This window comes from Melitaea cinxia, chromosome 2 (genome assembly GCF_905220565.1).
Source record: "Melitaea cinxia chromosome 2, ilMelCinx1.1, whole genome shotgun sequence".
Classification (NCBI taxonomy): Eukaryota; Metazoa; Arthropoda; class Insecta; order Lepidoptera; family Nymphalidae; genus Melitaea; species Melitaea cinxia.
Genome location: NC_059395.1, coordinates 327,777 through 349,729, shown reverse-complemented (window position 1 = coordinate 349,729; position 21,953 = coordinate 327,777). Strand labels below are relative to the sequence as shown.

The 21,953-nt window shown below is 43.9% G+C and overlaps 1 protein-coding gene across 1 annotated transcript; it reads left to right on the top strand.

Moving 5' to 3' along the window:
* Positions 1-225: 225 nt before the first annotated feature.
* Positions 226-13,433, top strand: LOC123666795 (zinc finger protein 286A-like). Its single transcript, XM_045600840.1, has 8 exons — positions 226-986; positions 1,197-1,391; positions 1,731-1,969; positions 2,156-2,275; positions 6,728-6,828; positions 7,244-7,679; positions 12,367-12,444; positions 13,022-13,433. The coding sequence occupies exons 1-8, from the start codon at positions 412-414 to the stop codon at positions 13,102-13,104; spliced, it is 1,827 nt and encodes a 608-aa protein (XP_045456796.1). The 5' UTR covers positions 226-411; the 3' UTR covers positions 13,105-13,433.
* Positions 13,434-21,953: the final 8,520 nt, after the last annotated feature.

The window sequence follows — 21,953 nt, the reverse complement described above, 5'->3', positions numbered from 1 at the left end:
TTTATTATTTATTAATTCAATAATACTTACTTTAAAATTATGGTTGCTTGAAATAATTATTGTTTATCAAAATTATTATTATAATTACACAATAATAATTTTATTAGCCTGCGAAATGTGAAGGTACTAAAACTTATTGAAAGATTATATTTAGAAATTAAATAAATATTGATTAAGACTGATATAAACAGTGTTAAATATTAATTTTATTGTCATATGTATTTGCATAGTCTGTGAATGAAAACGTCATGTAATTGTCATGTCACACAAAGTTAACAAGTCGCTATTTTTTTGTTTTTCTTCCTCTACTCATAGTTATAATTAACAAACCGATTTAGCAGTTGTGGTAATATGTTACTAAGTTGCCTTCCTATGTAATGTTTCCATCGAGCATAGTTAACCGGCTACAAAATGACCGAGGCCTGTGCGGTGAATTGCAATAGAGATGAAAATAAAAGTTTGTCGAAGGATAATGAAGATTTAAGGGTTAAGGAGGAGCAAGAAGTAACTGTGAAGCAGGAACTTGTGGAGTGCTTAGTGTGTTCAAACCGGACGTCTGAGCACAGTGACCTAAGTACCGCCAGCACCGCTGCAGGCACGACGCTCTGTGATTATTTGTGTAAATTCACGCCAGCCGATATAACGAAAACAAACTTCTCTTCTAAGTTCATTTGTAAAACGTGCCTCAACCTAGTTAATATATTAGAACGTGCAGAATTAGAATATTTGAAGTTAAAGGAGGAATTTCAGTCTATACTCAGCAAGAACCCACTGTTTGAAACACAAAGCTTACAAGCTACCGTCTCCCTCGATCATGTTAAAAATGAGAGCGTAGAGACATTTGCGGATAAAAATTTAGATGAAGACTCTGAAGATGAACCTCTCGCACTTACAAAAAAGAAGAGGCACAGGAGACTTGATAAGAGAAAAAAGAAAACTTTGTCCGACAGCAAGCGTAAAGTACGCTCCAAAAACATCGATGACAGGTACGCTTATAGAAAAGATTCCTTATAATTTTTTTGTTTCTCTAATTTCAAAACCAGTGTAGACATCATTTATATAGAAAAGCAATAAATTTAGTAAATGCCGTATATCGTTATATAATTTGTACCAAATTTCCGACGACATCAGCCAAATTTCTTTTTAGCACATTAGAATTCCATATTTAGTTTAAACACCAATGCTTTGCATGTCAGAAACTTGCAGTTTTTAAATCAAAGTAGCTTTATAAATAATGCTCCCAATATTATTCACAGCTGGAAATGCACAGAGTGTGAGGTGAGTGGACAAGCGGGGGGTACGGAGGCACTGACCACGCACATGCTGCTCGATCACACGCTGCCCGGATCCATGCAGATTGACAAAGTCAAGAAAGAAGAGTCTCCTGACAGGTGGATATTGCTGTCTATACTAATACTATGTCTCTAGCACATTTTCACCCATATTTACCATCATTATAACCCTCCAGTCATGTTCTGTACTAATAAAGGGGAAAGATTTGATTGTTTGTTTGTTTGCATTGAATAGGATCCGAAACTACTGAACCGGTTTGAAAAATTCTTTCACTCTTGGGAGGCTATATTATCCTGTTATTATTAATAATTATGATCATAGATGTACTTATTGAGTTAGATAGACCCCAATATACACATGTCTGGCTATTCCTTGCAACTATTATGTAGCTCATTTGTCATTTTATTAGCCCACTAACTTATTTACCATTTGTTCAGGTCACAAAGTCCAGACTTCAATGTTCTGGATGATATGTTCAAAGTTGAATCTGAAGTGTTTGATGATGACGATGAAAGTTCGAACTTTGTCCCCGATGAGCTGAGCAATGGCAAGCATAGTAAAAGAACCAAACTGCTTGGTCGGGGGAAGAGAAAAGATAGCGGCACAGGTGTTAAGAAAAAGGTTCAGAAAACCATACACCACTGTGATCAGTGTAACGCCAAATATACCTCACTGGGTAAGTGGAAAGTATTAGATTTGATTTATACCTAATCAGGTTTTAATTTTGCTAGTCTGAACTTTTTATTAATACATAGATAAGGTGAACTTCATCCGTCTCCTAAATGGGAAAAGAGGCCTATGCCCAGCAGTAGGATCTTACAGGCATTGCCACCAGTTCCAACGTGCCGACTGCATGTTTCAGTGCGCCTGGAGCAGCACAAGCAGAAGCACGAGGATTCGAAGCCGCCCTACATCTGTGAGGTGTGCGGCGCGCACTACAAGCACAAGCGCGCCTGTGACATACACGTCGCTATGCACAAGGGTATGTGTCCTATGTCTATGTCTACAGTCTACGCAGACTGTAATATAAAACTAAACTAGCCGACCCCAGAATAGTTGTTTTGCCATATATGTTATTAGCCCCCTTAATCGCCCCACCCCTTATAACTGAGGGGTATGAAAAAATAGATGTTGGCCAATTATCAGACCTACGTGATATGCGCACAAAATTTTATAAAAATCGGTCTAGCCATTTTCAAGGAGTATGGAAACTAATATTGTGACATGAGAATTTCATATATAAGACTAGCTATGCCCGCGACTTTGTCCCGCGTGGAATTTAACAAAAAAGTTATTGTTCAATTTACCCTGTATACATTCATATGCATTTAGTAAAAAGCGGTTGTTTTAATATTACAAACAGACTCCAATTTTATAATAAATTTATTAGAAAAATAATTTTTATACAGATATAGATGGAAGATTCTACTCCTTTGTAAAAATATAAATAAGATATACATATATATTATAATATGTACGATTTTATTTTTTTGTTACCCACACATTAGGAATTCTAAACACTAAATTTTGTAATATATTACTATTTTTAATGAATAATTTACTGGTCAATATTTTAATAAAGAAAAATTGTAGTTTTTATGCATATACATTATTTTTCATTTTATTTTTTATTTCTTTATAGTTATTAATTGTTCTAATGGATTCCAAATTTTTTGTTTATTACCAAAATGTTCGTGGACTTCGTTCAAAAACCAGTTACTTTTTTTCCCATGTGCTTAATGTCGAATACGATGTTATTTGCCTGACTGAAACATGGTTGATGCCCAGTGTATTTGATTCCGAGCTCTTTGACTCCAGATATTCAGTGTACCGTTGTGATCGCGATTATGAATCTCGAAATGAAAAACTGGGAGGTGGTGTACTGATTGCTGTGCGAAAGGGATTGACTGTTAAGGATGTTGTTGTCCAACCGTCTACTAAAACTTGTTCATCGGATGTAATTTCCATTTGTATTGGCGTTAAATCTAATAATAAGCCTACAGACTTTCGAGTATATTGCTGCTACTTCCCCCAGTGCTTGTTACAACGCGATGACCAATTTAAGTTTTACGAACAGGTGTCTGAATCAATCATTTTGCACCCTAAAGATCTTTATCTTTTGGTCGGTGATTTTAATATTTCAACCGCTAATTGGTCTGTTGATGATACAGGCGCTACTAAACTATCTCATTTACAACAAGGTTCACATGTTCAGGTAAACTCGCTATCGACTTTTTTGCACATAAATAATCTTAACCAATTTAACATAGTTCCTAATTCTAATAATCGATATCTGGATTTGGTAATAAGTAATGCTAACAGTGTTTTAGTGAAACAGTGTGAGTTTCCACTAGTTAAAGAAGATTCACATCACCCGGCTCTGGATATTGATTTTACTTATTTAAGGTCTAACTATCTTACGGGTGTTCCGAGGGTTGTTAAGCTTTTTAACAAAGCTGACTACAGTATTATTAATAAAGAGTTGTCTGAGGTTAATTGGCTGGAATGTTTGAATTGCTTGGATATGGAAAGTGCTGTTGAAGTTTTTTATAATATTATCAATAAAGTTATTGATACGTTTGTTCCTACTAAGGTTATACTTGAGCATAGAAAATATCCTATCTGGTATTCTTCTTCTCTCGTCAAGGTTATAAAGGAAAAGTTAAAGTTTCATAAAAAATGGAAAATTTACGGTAACTATAGGGACTATTGTACGTTTAGGATGCTGCGTAAGAGACAAAAAACGGTTGAAAACGATTGCTATAAGAAATACATAGATCATGCTGAGAATACCATTGCTAAAAATTCTAAATATTTTTGGACATTTGTAAAATCTAAACGCCAGAATACTGAATTGCCTGATATGTTTTATCTGGATAATTTTTTTACAAGTGATGGACAAGAGATTACTAATCTCTTTAACAGCTATTTTTATTCATCCTTTGAGTCAAATTCCGGTATTTCTTCGTCTAATAGTAACGACTACGATATTCATACTTGCAACAACAGTTTAAACCTGTTTTCTGTTGATATTTCTTTGTCGATGGTGGACAAATATTTAAAATCTTTAAGTCTAAATAAAGGCAGTGGCCCTGATGGGATACCTGCTATATTTTTGAAGAGCTGTTCTGACAGCTTAAGGTTTCCCATATATTGCCTTTTTTCTAAATCTTTGCGAACATCTGTAATGCCTTCTCAATGGAAAAGATCTTATGTCATACCAATCCTTAAAAGCGGAGATAAACATAACATAAAAAATTACCGCCCTATTTCAAAGTTAAGCTGCATTCCGAAGATGTTTGAAAAGATTATATACGACATTATACTACCTATAATAAGACCTACGATCATTACCCAGCAGCATGGATTTATTAATAGAAAATCAACGGAGACAAATCTTTTGGAATACGTTGATTTTATTTCATGTGCAATGGACAAAGGTTTTCAGGTTGACGCCGTGTACACAGATTTTTCTAAGGCTTTCGATAAAATATCTCATTCGATTCTTCTTGATAAATTGAAATACATCGGTGTGCACGGTGACCTTCTGCGTTGGATTGAGTCGTACCTTGCTAACCGTAGTCAAGCAGTTACTATAAAAGGATTTACTTCATCTTTTATTCCAGTGCCATCCGGGGTACCTCAAGGATCCCATCTCGGGCCTTTATTATTCAACATATATATAAATGACATTACTTCAGCTTTTAAGTGCTCCAATTTCTTATTATACGCGGATGACAGTAAAATTTTCAAAATTATTAAAGACAACAATGACTGTATAGACCTTCAGAATGACCTAGTTCGGTTTAGTAATTATTGTTCAGTGAACTCTTTGTTTATAAATTTGAAAAAATGCAATGTAATAACTTTTAGTAGGAAGCGTTTTTGTATAAATTATTGCTATAAACTGAATGGCGAAGTGATATCGAGGGTTGATGTGGTAAGAGATCTTGGAGTTATTATTGACTCCAAATTACTCTTTGATGAGCACGTCGATTATGTAGCTAGCAAAGCCTATCGTATGTTGGGATTTGTGCTCAGGATATCCAAGGAGTTCAAGCATGCTTCCACCCACACACTTTTGTATAATGCATTTGTTAGACCTATTCTAGAGTATGCTTCTACTGTTTGGAGTCCTCAGTACGGGTGTCATATTTATAAAATCGACCGTATACACAACAGGTACCTAAAGACTATAACAGCAATCTCTTCGGAAAATTTGAACGTTCTGATAAAACCTATGTCGGCCGTTGACCGGCGTGTTCAGCGGGATCAAGTTCTGTTGTATAATATTGTGAACCAAGTAATTGACTCGTCATATTTGGTTTCAAAATTAAATTTTAAGTGTCCACGTTTAAATTCTAGACATAAAATTACATTTGACATCCCAGCTACAAGAACAAAATTTTATAAAAACGCGTTTATTAACAGAAGTTGTGCCCAGTACAATAATTTGTTTATAAATATTGACATTTTTCATCTCTCTCTCAATCAATTTAAATTGCATGTGATGAATGCTTTGATTTAATGTATCTTTGACAGATGTTATGATATTCGTGATGTTCTTCTTAATTTGATTTTATTTTTTGATTTTAATTTAATTATGATTTTAATTGTAGCTTGATACTTAATTATTTGATTTGTGATTTTTTAAACTGTTTTTTTTTTAATTTATTTGTTCCATAATGCCCGTAATGATTTTTGAATTTCTTTATTGATTACTTTTTTTTCTCTCAATGATTGTTAATCAATTTATAGTAATGTTTTTAGTATTATTATTAAGTTTTTTGATATTGAACTATTGTTGTGAAGCATCTCTTCTGAACTTTGTCATATGTTCTTTTTTAATATCGGAAACTATTTTTGGTTAAGTGATACTATTGTGTTGTGTTTTCCTGTATATTTATGTAATACCGTTTGTTTCCAAAATAAAGTAAAATAAGTAAAATAAATTTTTGAATATCATATCAAAAATTGACCACGGTTCGCTTAAACCAAATAAAAAAATCATCATATCAAAAATTTCGATCTAGCGGGTACATCGTTCCATAGCTTAATTGGTTAGAGCGCCGACACGGTTAGTCGGAGACGCGGGTTCGAACCCCGCTGGAGTGGTCAATTTTTGATATGATATTCAAAAATGTTTACATATATATATAAATCCTCTTTTATATTTTTTCCATTATTAGACATGTCCTTATATATAATAAATACTAAAATAACAGTCATAAATGTCAATGTAGTGCATAGAATCATTATACATTGACAAGTAATTATCAGTATGAAGAAAGCCGGAAGTTTATTCTAGGCTACGTATAATATACGATAGAAAGTAGTTGATGTTAAGTAGTATTTTTATAAAAAAAAAAATTACATTAATTAATTACAATGACCTATTACATTAACTATATGATATGTTATGTTTATGCTTCAGGTATAAGTGACTGGAAATGCGAGGAGTGTAACAAACTGTTTCCATCGAAGGGTGCATTGCAGAGGCACAACAATATTCACACTGGGAAACTCAACTATCAGGTGAGTTACTATTATTTTTTATTGTATGTGTAATGGATTGTATCTATAAAATTTTGTCGCTTATTAATTTACTTGTAATACATAAATAAATAAATAATGTAATATCTAAAAAGTAAAAAATATTTTATATTTAAATTCATGTAATAATGTTTTCTTTAGTTGTTTTATTTAGGTTTAATAATTAAACCTTTTTTTACTAATTTTTTCATTGGAAACTTTTACCAAAATTGATAAAAAGGCAAAGAAGTTTTCCTTCCATTGCTTGATGAATAATATAATAAAAAAAATTCATGTAATTATGATAACGAAAAATGTAGTGATAAACCACGACGTCTTTTATTAGTAATAGTATTATTTGTATGACACGTGTATAGTGCAAAGTGTGGTGAGAGATGTGTTGACGTACGCGTTCCAGTGCGACCTGTGCGGCAAGTCGTTCATCCACACGTCGTCGTTCAAGATGCACAAGCTGTCGCACTCGGGCGTGAAGCCGCACGCGTGCGACGTGTGCGGGCTGGCGCTCATGACGCGCTCGCACCTCAAGCGCCACAAGCGCGTGCACTCGGGCGAGAAGCGCCACGAGTGCGGCGTGTGCGGCAAGCGCTTCTCGGAGCGCTACAACCTCATCGCGCACGCGCGCGCGCACGGCGCGGCGGACGGCGCCCCCGAGGCGCCCCGCCGGCGCCTGTTCCGCTGCGGCTTCTGCCCGGAGCGCTACGAGCGGCGCGCGCAGCTGGAGCGCCACGCGGCCGCCACGCACGGCCGCGCGCTGGAGCGGCCGCCGCCCACGCCGCGCAACACCATGAGCAAGCTGCTCAAGGCGCAGGCGCAGCGCCGCGCGCCGGACAAGGGTGAGCGCCTCGCTTGCTACACTCGCGCCGGACCAGGGTGAGCGCCCCACATGCTACTCTCGCGCCGGACAAGGGTGAGCGCCTCGCTTGCTACACTCGCGCCGGACCAGGGTGAGCGCCCCACATGCTACTCTCGCGCCGGACAAGGGTGAGCGCCTCGCTTGCTACACTCGCGCCGGACAAGGGTGAGCGCCCCACATGCTACACTCGCGCTGGAGCGGCCGCCGCCCACGCCGCGCAACACCATGAGCAAGCTGCTCAAGGCGCAGGCGCAGCGCCGCGCGCCGGACAAGGGTGAGCGCCTCGCTTGCTACACTCGCGCCGGACCAGGGTGAGCGCCCCACATGCTACTCTCGCGCCGGACAAGGGTGAGCGCCTCGCTTGCTACACTCGCGCCGGACAAGGGTGAGCGCCCCACATGCTACACTCGCGCCGGACCAGGGTGAGCGCCCCACATGCTACTCTCGCGCCGGACAAGGGTGAGCGCCTCGCTTGCTACACTCGCGCCGGACCAGGGTGAGCGCCCCACATGCTACTCTCGCGCCGGACAAGGGTGAGCGCCTCGCTTGCTACACTCGCGCCGGACCAGGGTGAGCGCCCCACATGCTACTCTCGCGCCGGACAAGGGTGAGCGCCTCGCTTGCTACACTCGCGCCGGACAAGGGTGAGCGCCCCACATGCTACACTCGCGCTGGAGCGGCCGCCGCCCACGCCGCGCAACACCATGAGCAAGCTGCTCAAGGCGCAGGCGCAGCGCCGCGCGCCGGACAAGGGTGAGCGCCTCGCTTGCTACACTCGCGCCGGACAAGGGTGAGCGCCCCACATGCTACTCTCGCGCCGGACAAGGGTGAGCGCCTCGCTTGCTACACTCGCGCCGGACAAGGGTGAGCGCCCCACATGCTACACTCGCGCCGGACCAGGGTGAGCGCCCCACATGCTACTCTCGCGCCGGACAAGGGTGAGCGCCTCGCTTGCTACACTCGCGCCGGACAAGGGTGAGCGCCCCACACGCTACTCTCGCGCCGGACAAGGGTGAGCGCCCCACATGCTACTCTCGCGCCGGACAAGGGTGAGCGCCTCGCTTGCTACACTCGCGCCGGACAAGGGTGAGCGCCCCACATGCTACTCTCGCGCCGGACAAGGGTGAGCGCCCCACATGCTACTCTCGCGCCGGACAAGGGTGAGCGCCCCACATGCTACTCTCGCGCCGGACAAGGGTGAGCGCCCCACATGCTACTCTCGCGCCGGACAAGGGTGAGCGCCCCACATGCTACTCTCGCGCCGGACAAGGGTGAGCGCCCCACATGCTACTCTCGCGCCGGACAAGGGTGAGCGCCCCACATGCTACTCTCGCGCCGGACCAGGGTGAGCGCCTCGCTTGCTACACTCGCGCCGGACAAGGGTGAGCGCCCCACATGCTACTCTCGCGCCGGACAAGGGTGAGCGCCCCACATGCTACTCTCGCGCCGGACAAGGGTGAGCGCCCCACATGCTACTCTCGCGCCGGACAAGGGTGAGTGCCTCGCTTGCTACACTCGCGCCGGACAAGGGTGAGTGCCTCGCTTGCTACACTCGCGCCGGACAAGGGTGAGCGCCCCACATGCTACTCTCGCGCCGGACAAGGGTGAGCGCCCCACATGCTACTCTCGCGCCGGACAAGGGTGAGTGCCTCGCTTGCTACACTCGCGCCGGACAAGGGTGAGCGCCCCACATGCTACTCTCGCGCCGGACAAGGGTGAGCGCCCCACATGCTACTCTCGCGCCGGACAAGGGTGAGCGCCCCACATGCTACTCTCGCGCCGGACAAGGGTGAGCGCCCCACATGCTACTCTCGCGCCGGACAAGGGTGAGTGCCTCGCTTGCTACACTCGCGCCGGACAAGGGTGAGCGCCCCACATGCTACTCTCGCGCCGGACAAGGGTGAGCGCCCCACATGCTACTCTCGCGCCGGACAAGGGTGAGCGCCCCACATGCTACTCTCGCGCCGGACAAGGGTGAGCGCCCCACATGCTACTCTCGCGCCGGACAAGGGTGAGCGCCCCACATGCTACTCTCGCGCCGGACAAGGGTGAGCGCCCCACATGCTACTCTCGCGCCGGACAAGGGTGAGCGCCCCACATGCTACTCTCGCGCCGGACAAGGGTGAGCGCCCCACATGCTACTCTCGCGCCGGACAAGGGTGAGCGCCCCACATGCTACTCTCGCGCCGGACAAGGGTGAGCGCCCCACATGCTACTCTCGCGCCGGACAAGGGTGAGCGCCCCACATGCTACTCTCGCGCCGGACAAGGGTGAGCGCCCCACATGCTACTCTCGCGCCGGACAAGGGTGAGCGCCCCACATGCTACTCTCGCGCCGGACAAGGGTGAGTGCCTCGCTTGCTACACTCGCGCCGGACAAGGGTGAGCGCCCCACATGCTACTCTCGCGCCGGACAAGGGTGAGCGCCCCACATGCTACTCTCGCGCCGGACAAGGGTGAGCGCCCCACATGCTACTCTCGCGCCGGACAAGGGTGAGTGCCTCGCTTGCTACACTCGCGCCGGACAAGGGTGAGCGCCCCACATGCTACTCTCGCGCCGGACAAGGGTGAGCGCCCCACATGCTACTCTCGCGCCGGACAAGGGTGAGTGCCTCGCTTGCTACACTCGCGCCGGACAAGGGTGAGCGCCCCACATGCTACTCTCGCGCCGGACAAGGGTGAGCGCCCCACATGCTACTCTCGCGCCGGACAAGGGTGAGCGCCCCACATGCTACTCTCGCGCCGGACAAGGGTGAGCGCCCCACATGCTACTCTCGCGCCGGACAAGGGTGAGTGCCTCGCTTGCTACACTCGCGCCGGACAAGGGTGAGCGCCCCACATGCTACTCTCGCGCCGGACAAGGGTGAGCGCCCCACATGCTACTCTCGCGCCGGACAAGGGTGAGCGCCCCACATGCTACTCTCGCGCCGGACAAGGGTGAGCGCCCCGCTTGCTACACTCGCGCCGGACAAGGGTGAGCGCCCCACATGCTACTCTCGCGCCGGACAAGGGTGAGCGCCCCACATGCTACTCTCGCGCCGGACAAGGGTGAGCGCCCCACATGCTACTCTCGCGCCGGACAAGGGTGAGCGCCCCACATGCTACTCTCGCGCCGGACAAGGGTGAGCGCCCCACATGCTACTCTCGCGCCGGACAAGGGTGAGCGCCTCGCCTGCTACACTCGCGCCGGACAAGGGTGAGCGCCCCACATGCTACTCTCGCGCCGGACAAGGGTGAGCGCCCCACATGCTACTCTCGCGCCGGACAAGGGTGAGCGCCCCACATGCTACTCTCGCGCCGGACAAGGGTGAGCGCCCCACATGCTACTCTCGCGCCGGACAAGGGTGAGTGCCTCGCTTGCTACACTCGCGCCGGACAAGGGTGAGCGCCCCACATGCTACTCTCGCGCCGGACAAGGGTGAGCGCCCCACATGCTACTCTCGCGCCGGACAAGGGTGAGCGCCCCACATGCTACTCTCGCGCCGGACAAGGGTGAGTGCCTCGCTTGCTACACTCGCGCCGGACAAGGGTGAGCGCCCCACATGCTACTCTCGCGCCGGACAAGGGTGAGCGCCCCACATGCTACTCTCGCGCCGGACAAGGGTGAGTGCCCCGCTTGCTACACTCGCGCCGGACAAGGGTGAGCGCCCCACATGCTACTCTCGCGCCGGACAAGGGTGAGCGCCCCACATGCTACTCTCGCGCCGGACAAGGGTGAGCGCCCCACATGCTACTCTCGCGCCGGACAAGGGTGAGCGCCCCACATGCTACTCTCGCGCCGGACAAGGGTGAGCGCCCCACATGCTACTCTCGCGCCGGACAAGGGTGAGCGCCCCACATGCTACTCTCGCGCCGGACAAGGGTGAGCGCCCCACATGCTACTCTCGCGCCGGACAAGGGTGAGCGCCTCGCGTGCTACACTCGCGCCGGACAAGGGTGAGCGCCCCACATGCTACTCTCGCGCCGGACAAGGGTGAGCGCCCCACATGCTACTCTCGCGCCGGACAAGGGTGAGCGCCCCACATGCTACTCTCGCGCCGGACAAGGGTGAGCGCCCCACATGCTACTCTCGCGCCGGACAAGGGTGAGCGCCCCACATGCTACTCTCGCGCCGGACAAGGGTGAGCGCCCCACATGCTACTCTCGCGCCGGACAAGGGTGAGTGCCTCGCTTGCTACACTCGCGCCGGACAAGGGTGAGCGCCCCACATGCTACTCTCGCGCCGGACAAGGGTGAGCGCCCCACATGCTACTCTCGCGCCGGACAAGGGTGAGCGCCCCACATGCTACTCTCGCGCCGGACAAGGGTGAGCGCCCCACATGCTACTCTCGCGCCGGACAAGGGTGAGCGCCCCACATGCTACTCTCGCGCCGGACAAGGGTGAGCGCCCCACATGCTACTCTCGCGCCGGAGCGGCCGCAACACCGTGAGCGAGCTGCTCAAGGCGCAGGCGCAGCGCCGCGCGCCGCCAGAGAAGGGTGCGTCTGCTTCGCATTGTAGGCTAGGTGTGTGGGAGCTGAGAGGCAGATATAAGCTAGTGAAGATAGAAAGAGAGAGAGTTAGAGGCATAGAGATAGGGGCAATTGAGGAAGTTTTACTTCAGTTGTGTGGTCTAAAGCACAGCCCTTTAATATTTTTTTTAATATTCAATTTATGTTATTTCTCCAGATCCAGATGTTAAGATCGATCGGAGTCCAGAAACGAGAACCTCATCGGTATCGTCACAGAAGCACATGCCTCAGATACGTATGTATTTAATAATAATCAATACCATTTGTTTTATGATTAAATGTAAAACTTTTATTACATGATCCAAAAACATAACGAATAAAGAAATATATGTGGCATCCTAACAAGTTATTTTTCTTATTATGCGAAGACATGTTATGCGTAGTTTTTTTTTAATTATTAATACTTGTATACACGTACACACACACGCATTTACATACAAATGTACACATAGACAGAGACGCACACCCCATACAACACTAAGGTAGAACACAGTAGGAAATTTCCTGCTCAAAATATGGAGCATCGACTGGGGGTAGTGCCTCGACCTTACAGAAGATCACAGCTAAATAATACAGCTTTCGAGCAGTGTTGTGTTCCTGTTGGTGAGTAAGTTGACCAAAGCTCCTGGGGGAATTGGGGATAGGGTCAGCAACGCGCTTGCGATGCTTCTGGTGTTGCAGGTGTCTATAAGCTACGGTAATCGCTTACCATCAGGTGAGCCGTACGCCTGATATCCGACCTCGTTGTATATAAAAAAAAAAAAACAGTGCTACGTTTCAAACAAATAACGATTGTGTGGTCCATGTTCCAGAGTCTTCGGAGGTGATCAGCGCTAGTTCTTGGGCGGGCGTGTACGTTGCTGAGTTCGGCCTACGCACCGACTACTCGCACTAACCCACACTGTAATACTATCAGATGACAAACTGTCTACTAATTGTAACCAATTGAACGGCAGACTATTCATGACTCGGCCTATGACATTCCACTGCTGGGCATAGATCTCTTTCGCCGTCTAGAAGAAACATCAGAGCTTAATCCATACGCAATAAACAATTAAGAATTTCCTATTAAACAGCAGTCAAATTGTAAACTGTCGTAACACTTGCATTTGATAGAACTTAACCTCTTATCAGCTCATTTGAATATCATTTATCTCACGTAATCAACTTTGATACTCATTGTTATTTTATGTACCAACTATAAATCGGCAGTTTTTGATCTTTCCTGACTGGCAAATTCGTCATCCAACCAAACCTAAACTCTAAAGATAAGGGCCTGAAAATTTTGACTATGAATGAGTTTATGATATATGTTATTTTCTTAACCTTCGGTCAGTCGCGCATTTTTTGTTTACGCGGTTGGTCGCGTGGGGTCTCTCAAGACCCCAAAAAAAAGAGCCTAAAAAACCACTATCTAATTAAAATTTCTTAACTATCTTTGCAAATTATTGGTAATTAACCTAATTACAATATAACTACAACGAGTTACGTAAAATTTTTTTTTTATTTCTGCCTTCAACTTACAATCTAAAAGTAGGAACCTAAATTTCTCTCCTTGAGAACACAATCACAAAAAAAATGTTTTAATGTAACTAAATGCAGGAACTTCTCCTTTTAATAAATCTATATACAATTACACTAAAATAACAAAGACAGTTACGTTAAATTTGGAAAACACCAACAAAAAAAAAAAAAACGAACTTTTACCAATTGAAGTCAGTCATTTTTTTACCGATTATCTTTTTGGACACAGTCGGTGTATACCGTTTTAATACGAGTTAGGCATATGTTACCCTTAAAATAATGGCAAACAGATTTGAATTTTCGATCTGTTGCTCTTAGACAATGAATGCAAAGGTGTCTTCCTCAATATTTTTTTTATGTCACTGCAGTTTATCAATCAATTTGCAACTTATTTTGTAGGTCCCATTTCTCTCCCTCTTTTTGACGATGAAAAATTTTTGTGACGATATATTTATCAATGGCTCTTCATCATCATCTCTATACGAACTTTTCAAATCTATGTGTTGTTTATTCGATTCCAAAAACACATGCTGTTCGTCCAACGATTCCAGAACCTGACGATGCTCACGGAAAGATTCCCAATTCTCAAGCAGTTAGTCCCGAGATACCTCATGTTATTCTGTAGATTCATCTTCACATTTCTACTCAGAATCAGTGTTATGCTTACTCCTTTTATCCGGATATATACCGCCTTCACCATCTTCATCATTACTACCACCGTAAACATCGTTATTTTCATCATCTAACCAGCTTGATATATGACGTTGTTGTTCTTCGTCCATTTTACCAGTTAATAAAATTTAAAATAACAAAAAAATACATAAAAATATGTTACAAATGAAATCTAAAGTAAAAAAATCAATTAAATTTTACTTACGCGGTTAGTCGCGTGGGGTCTTTTAAAGCCCGTACGCACAAAACACGTTTGTATCTCACGGCACTTACGCATGAACTGAAGTTAATGGGTATATGCAGCAAGTATAATCCAAATTAGGAGGGTACCCGAAATATTGAATCGCTGAGATAGTTTTAAATGTTAACATTTTACATTTCTGTAACACCTGGGCTTTCAAAGACCCCACGCGACCAACGGAGGGTTAAGTACAGGTAGGTAATGTTTTTAACGAAATATTGAAGAACAAAAAGTAGATACCAATATTTAATATTGTTTACTAACAAATAAGTAAAAATAGCAAATAATAAAAATCATTTTCTGTTAAAGCTGTACAACTTTGGAACTCTCTTCCTCTCTAAGAAAAGCTCAATCTCTTGCATGTTTTAAAAAACATCTAAAGGCGCATTTTTTGTCACTAAATACCTCATAAATATCATTATCAGCTCCATAAATATATATGTTACGCTCAAAGATCGAAAACGCTCACTGAGCGGAAAAATAGCTCACAACGCGATGTGGTCACAGTAAAAAATCCACATAGCGAAATTCGTGTTATGGCTCTAATGAAAACGCGCACGACGCGTTGTGGCAATCAAAGAAAAACCAAATAGCAAAATTCGTGTCGTGGCTTACATACTATTCGATCTCAACGCGTTGTGGCAATGAAGAAAAGCCATGACGCGTTCTGAGCATTCATTGTGTTAACCATATCACGATGGAGAGGTTGTTACTTGTCGGTGTCGGCTCGGGTGCAAAGACGCATTGAAACATCAGTTTTATTCATTTCTTTACTGTTTATGAGAGTGAATTTTAATATCAGCGCTAATTATGACGAATAAAAAAGGAAATTTCCCTGTGTTGAAATTGGTACTAACGTTTTAGTTAGTGTTCCTGAAGTTGATAGAGGACGTGCAGCACCCAGGAATGTTATGTGTGTTGTTATGAGCATTAATCTATCAGGTCTCTACCAGTTAGGAAACAAGGAAGGTACACTCGATAGATTTTATGCACGTAATGAATTTACACTTTCTGAAACCAACTTTATTAACATTTGTGATGTGCCCTCAACTTCATCGTTACCACTTCGCTCAGCATCTATGTTATCGTCTGGAAGTAAGCAAGACTCTTCTGTCCAGGGCGTCGGTCTGAGTCCATCTGAGTATGCCAAAGGTGTACAAGAGAGTGGGCATGACCCAAGCGTTATAGGCTCGGACCTTGTTGGCTCCAGACAAGTAGCTCCGAAGAACTTTTGTCAGCCGTCCAAAAAAGATTTCACAAACTGCCTGTTTCATGTCCACTTCCTTCACCCCTATGCATTGTGACATACCCAGATACCGGTAAGATTCAGCCTCGGAAAGGGTCTTGAATGATGTTAATTCGAAACTAAGCTGCGACGATTGAGTCACCTGACCCCTGTCCACATCCACGACCGCACACTTATCCACTCCAAGCTGCATCCTGATGGAACTGCTGAACTCCGTAGTGATTTTCAGCAGTTCCTGCAGGCGTGCAGCGTTAGGTGCCAGCAATTTGAGGTCGTCCATGTAGAGAAGGTGGGAGACTAAAGTCTCTCCTCTCCGAAACTGAAAGCCTGTCCCCGAACGCTCCAGCAGGGTGCTTAGAGGGTTCAAGGACAAGCAGAACCATAGTGGACTCAGGCAATCACCCTGGAAAATACCCCTCCGTATCCTGATTGGGTCATCCGCGCCCGTCAGTCGCTCGCCCTGGAGACATAGGATCGTGCTCCATTGCCCCATACATACTCCGAGGAAGTCTCGAACTGCCTGGTCAATCTTGTACAGCTCGAGGACCCTCAGGAGCCATGAATGAGGTACCGAGTCGAAAGCCTTTTTGTAGTCGATCCAGACGGCCGAAAAGTTCCGACGGTTGCGTCTGACAAGCTGGCCCGCCACAGAGTCAATGAGAAGGAGCTCCTTTGTACCGCGACCGCCTCCACGACATCCGTTCTGAGCTGCAGACAAGATATTAAACTCACCAATAGGTCGTGAGATCTTACAGCTCAGAACGGACGTCAGTGTCTTGTAGATGGAGGTCAGACACGTTATGGGGCGGTAATTGGTGGGATCTGCGGTGTTGGTGGACTTAGGAGCTAAGTGAGTGATCCCGGTAGTGAAAAAGTTCGGGGGTGTCTTCCGATCTATTGCCTCTTGGTATTGTCGAGCCAAGGTCGCATGGCAGACCGAGAGCCCTTTCAGCCAGTAGTGATGCAAACCGTCGGCCCCCGGACTTTTCCAGTTCGGAGCCCGCCGGACCGCACCACTGACGTCCTCCGTAGAGATGGCGATTGGGTTCATCGGTTCGATTTTAGCACATGCGTCTTGAACCGCCGCAATCCAAGGGCCCTCCTCGTGCTCCACCTCCCTTGACCATATGTTGCCCCAGAAGGCGATGAGGTCAGCCGTACTCGGTTTTAGGGAAGCAGAGCTCGATATCGGGTTCTCCAGCTTTCTATAGAACCTTTTCTGATCACTCACGAAGAGGCGATTTTGTCGGAAGCGCTCAACTCTCTCAGAGTACCTGCGAATGCGCTTTCCCCATGCCGCGATTCTCTGCTTCAGGCCGTCGATGCGCTCCGTTAGTTTATCGGCTATGTCAGGCTGATCGAGGCTGATGCCTAGTCCGTTGAAGGCCATTCTAACAGAGCGCACAATCCTTGGCCTTGTGTTGCCCGACCTGAAAGCTAGCAGCCTACCAATGACGGCCCTGGCCAGGTTGATACGGCGTTCTATTCTCCTCTTCCAGGCTGGTACGTCGCTATTCTTATGAGTAGCGCGTCCAGACTCCTGGGTCTTGGCTCCAACAAGGCGGTGCACCGCTAGAGCGGCGCCGAAGAGAATAGAACCCGTATCCTCCAAGCTGAGGTTGCCTTCCAAATAGGGAGGCAACAGTCTGTTGGCTACCTCAATGGCATTCCGCGTCGCGGCATTGAGGGGGAGGCGAGAAAGTCGCGGTCTCATTTCCAGAGGGGCGCCTCGAGTCTCGGAAATCGCCTCGTGCAAGATCCCTCTTATCTGTTCTACTTTTTGGGCGACTGCTCCCTCAGTGATCGCCTCCACAGGCGCTTCGCTACGAACGCCTTCTTGTTGCGTTGACACTTCGTTGCGCACCGTGGATACGGGTTCGACTTCAGGAGCAGCCTCACGTCGAAATCGTTCGAGCTCGGCGGCGTCAAATATGCCCTTTCGTTGGATGTACCGAGCTCGATCTGCCAGGTTCTGTTCCGTAACAGTTAGCGTAGGCTCAAGCAGTAGGAACTCGCGGTGCATTACTGCCCGGTAGCCAGTCCGCCCGGTCTCTCGTCCTACAGCCCTATAGTACGCACGCATGACATTCTCATTCATCTTCGGTGTCCATCTCATTCGACGTACTCCACCAGCGGCGGGCAACGAATGCTGAGTCCCTTGGGACTCTGTCGTCGCCAAGCCAACTGGTGGGGATGGTGGATAAGCCGACCGGTCAGGTGGTGGTGCCGGTCGGCGGGGTTGGCTGGCGGCCCGCATGCTGCCACGTCCAGCGCCAGCTCCAGACGCGCCCTGGCGTCCCCCAGGCAGCGGCCCTATGCGCCTTTCTAAATCATCCTCCATCATTGTAGTTTTTTGAGTGCTAATATACTCACTTGGAGAGGCACTCACGCTCTCCGAGGAGGCTGCGCGGGTGTTATGCAGCTTTTGTTGCCCTTAGTCGCCTTTTACGACACCCTAGGCGTAGGAAGGGGTGGTCCTATTCTACTCTGCCGGGAACCACACGGCTTCGGATTATTATTATTATTATAAGTACAATAATTCTGACTGTTTGATCATAGTGGTGATTGTAAATAAAAACTTTTTACATTAGTTATCTTATATTACAAATTTTTAATTTCCTTTCAAAATTTCTCCTGATGTATTACATGTACTATTGTTTATTATTTCAAATATATGTTACTGGAGATAAAAACGAAAAATGTATCCTGAAACATGAGTTAACTTACATAGAGGGCGCTGTGCCAACCGCTTATTCAAAGACAAAAAATGGCGTTCAATATTGGATATAATATTATGGAATCTGAATATACCCCGTCATTGACAACAGATGTTTAGGTTGTGTGTTAATCATAATCGTTTTACATCGAATTGCAGATAGTTTCTAATTAGTAGGTCGTATTGCCTTTCAATAATCTCTTTATATTTTCGTTCTATTCAAATGCACAATAATTATTATTATAGTGTAAATAGTTTCAAAATATTTAAGAAATATTTGAAACGTGTAAATGAACTTCTGTTCATGTAATCTTGTAAGCAATGCTAGCTCGTAGTTGTTTCACAATAGTTTTATTATAGATAATTATTTCGTTTCTGTGCAATATGTGATTGATAACAGAACATTAACTACGAGTTATTACTTTACATGACTATAATACTATAGATTGAAGTAAAAATGTTTACGTTATTTTGTTTGGTTTCCGAAACATAATTGATCGCAATCAATGCACTGGCATATTGTCGCTTCTAATTCTAGTTGTGATCGATATCACAACTGATAAGGGAGCGTCCATATACCACGTAGCCTGGTCGAGAAGGGTGGGATTTGTTTGAATGCTACGCTGAGCTACGTAACGAGGTGAAGGAGGTAAGTGCAAAGCTACGTAGTTTCCATCAGATGAAAATTTTCATCCAAAAAGAAAGAAAAATGATACATTGGTTTATGCTTTATATAAGAAGATATGTACGATTTTTATTTTTGTGTACCCACACATTAGGAATTCTAAACATTTTTGAATATCATATCAAAAATTGACCGCTCCAGCGGGATTCGAACCCGCGTCTCCGACTGACCGTGTCGGCGCTCTAGCCAATTAAGCTATGGAACGTATGGGTAAGAAGATATCCCAATAATCGATAACTTACAAGAGTGACTAAAGTCACCATTTGACTGTTTATAAATATAAAACAAATATATAAATATCATATCATCATCATCACTTCAGCCTATGGCAGTCCACTGCTGGACATAGGCCTCCCCAAGTTCGCGCCAGACATCCCGGTTTTCCACAATCCTCATCCAGCGAGGACGTCCCACACTGCGTTTGCCAAGACGCTGTCTCCACTCCAGGACCCGTCTACTCCAACGGCCATCGGTCCTGCGACACAGATGACCAGCCCACTGCCACTTCAACTTGCTAATTCTGTGGGCTATGTCGGTTACTTTCGTTCTCTCGCGGATAGTCTTATTTCTAATCATCTATCATAATATATATAAATATATTAAGCAAAAATATTATTATTATTTCTTTAAAACAAACTTTTTTTTAATTAATGTAAAGTAAAAAGCAGAAAATCTCGCGAAAATAAACCACGTTCCGTCGTTGACAGTAAATGTTAGGCTACATGAGGGGAGGGGTTGGGGGACGGGGTCTAAGAAGGGCTAAATACTATGTGGGATATGGACGCTCCCAAACCAAATGTCAACTTGTATATTATAAACTGAAATCTCAACTTTGACATCGGATGATGACATTGACCAGAATGCGTTGCATAATATGTTTTCGTACACATTTGTATTGCATGTTTTATGTTATGTACTGTATAAGTCACAATATAATGTACATAGTATAATTAAGTTGTTAAAGTGTACTATAGGTTATGTTGGTATTCATAAGTTTATTATATAAATATTAAAAACGATTCGAATGATATTTTTCTACTGGTATCGTGTACAGTACAATGTACGATAGATTTTCTAACGATAGTTGTAATTATAGAAACTATATTAATATTTTACACCATTAAATAAATTGACTAAAAAACTAATGAAAGAGATTTATTTATTTGATAACAAAGTAATAACTTAGGAAAACACGAAAAATAGTAAGATTGGCGAATGTGTTACATCAAATTAATATAATAATCATTTTTGTTGAACAATTGGTTACAAATTTATGAACAATTTATAACCGAGTTGTGTTACTATATCCAAAAATTAGGCACGCTTATTAGCAAGGGCCTGTTTCAGGTTCTAATCGTCCATTCTATCTCCTGCTGTTAAATTCTATTTGTAACTTATTTGGAGGTTAAACTTTATTCACAAGCGGTGAAACAGGCCCTTACTGTTGTGTTTTTAACAACGTTTGATGACTTGTGTTGTCATTAGTCACGTAAAATATTGTTTAGTTTTTCATGTAAATATGATAACATATTGTTATATATCATCTTATTTTATGTCTCTGTACCTCACTAGTGAGAGTATAATGTTAAAATGTTTTCACAAACGTGAACCTACTTGAGGTATTAATATATTTTTTTATAATTTCATGGTGACAAATGCTTATGATATTCTTTGTTTGTCTGCACCTGTATAGCTAATCTGACAATATCTCTTGAACATGTAAAATAACTAATAAAAACTGATATAACATTACAATATTTTATTTCTTTTTCTTGTTATTATATTATTAATTCCTTTTACAATATTGATATGGATTTCTAAAAACAAATAGAAAGTGGTGGGAGTCGTGAGTTAAAATATATAAAAATTAAGTTTTTTTTTAAATAAAAGTAGCTAAAGTACAGGCTTTTTTTTAATTTATTTTAAACATCTCTTTTTAATTCAAATTTATCATACTTAGGCTACATATCTAACGCAGCGCTATGGCGCTACGGTTAACGATGCGTTTCAATTAAAGATCAAAGATTAATATATATAAATTACGCATCACGTTGTTTGTCCGCGATGGACTCCTTAAACTGAGTAGTTTAATCGATTTTAATCAAATTTGCATACCGTGTGCAGTTTGATCCTATTTGAAAGGGCTATGTTTTATTTTGATATATGTAATCATTATATTTATAAAAAGACAGTACGACCGTACGAAGTTCGCCAGATCAGCTAGTATACTATAAATTTGAAAGAAATGATTTATTTCTCCTTGTTCATTGGGTCAAGGTTCTCATAAAGACCAAACATAAAGCTTATATTTTATGAATCCAGTTTTTAATGATAGAAGTCATTTATTTTATTCCCTTTTAATTTATGTTAAATACAAAAATTTGTAAAAAGCAGTAAACATAGCCACTTTGAATTTGCAAATGTTGAAAGTAAGTGATGAAGAATTTGAAATCGTCGATGAATTAGTATTTTAAGCCCTGTTTTTTTTTATTAATTTGGTTTACAATTGAAAAAAAAGTAAATCATCTAAAGTTTTTTTAAATTCGAGAAAATGATAAATAGAAACACCTATTTTAATTAAGAACTGTAGAACTAATATTATTTTAATTTATTTAAAAAACGAATAATAGAATGGCAACTAGACCCTGATTATGAAGTGT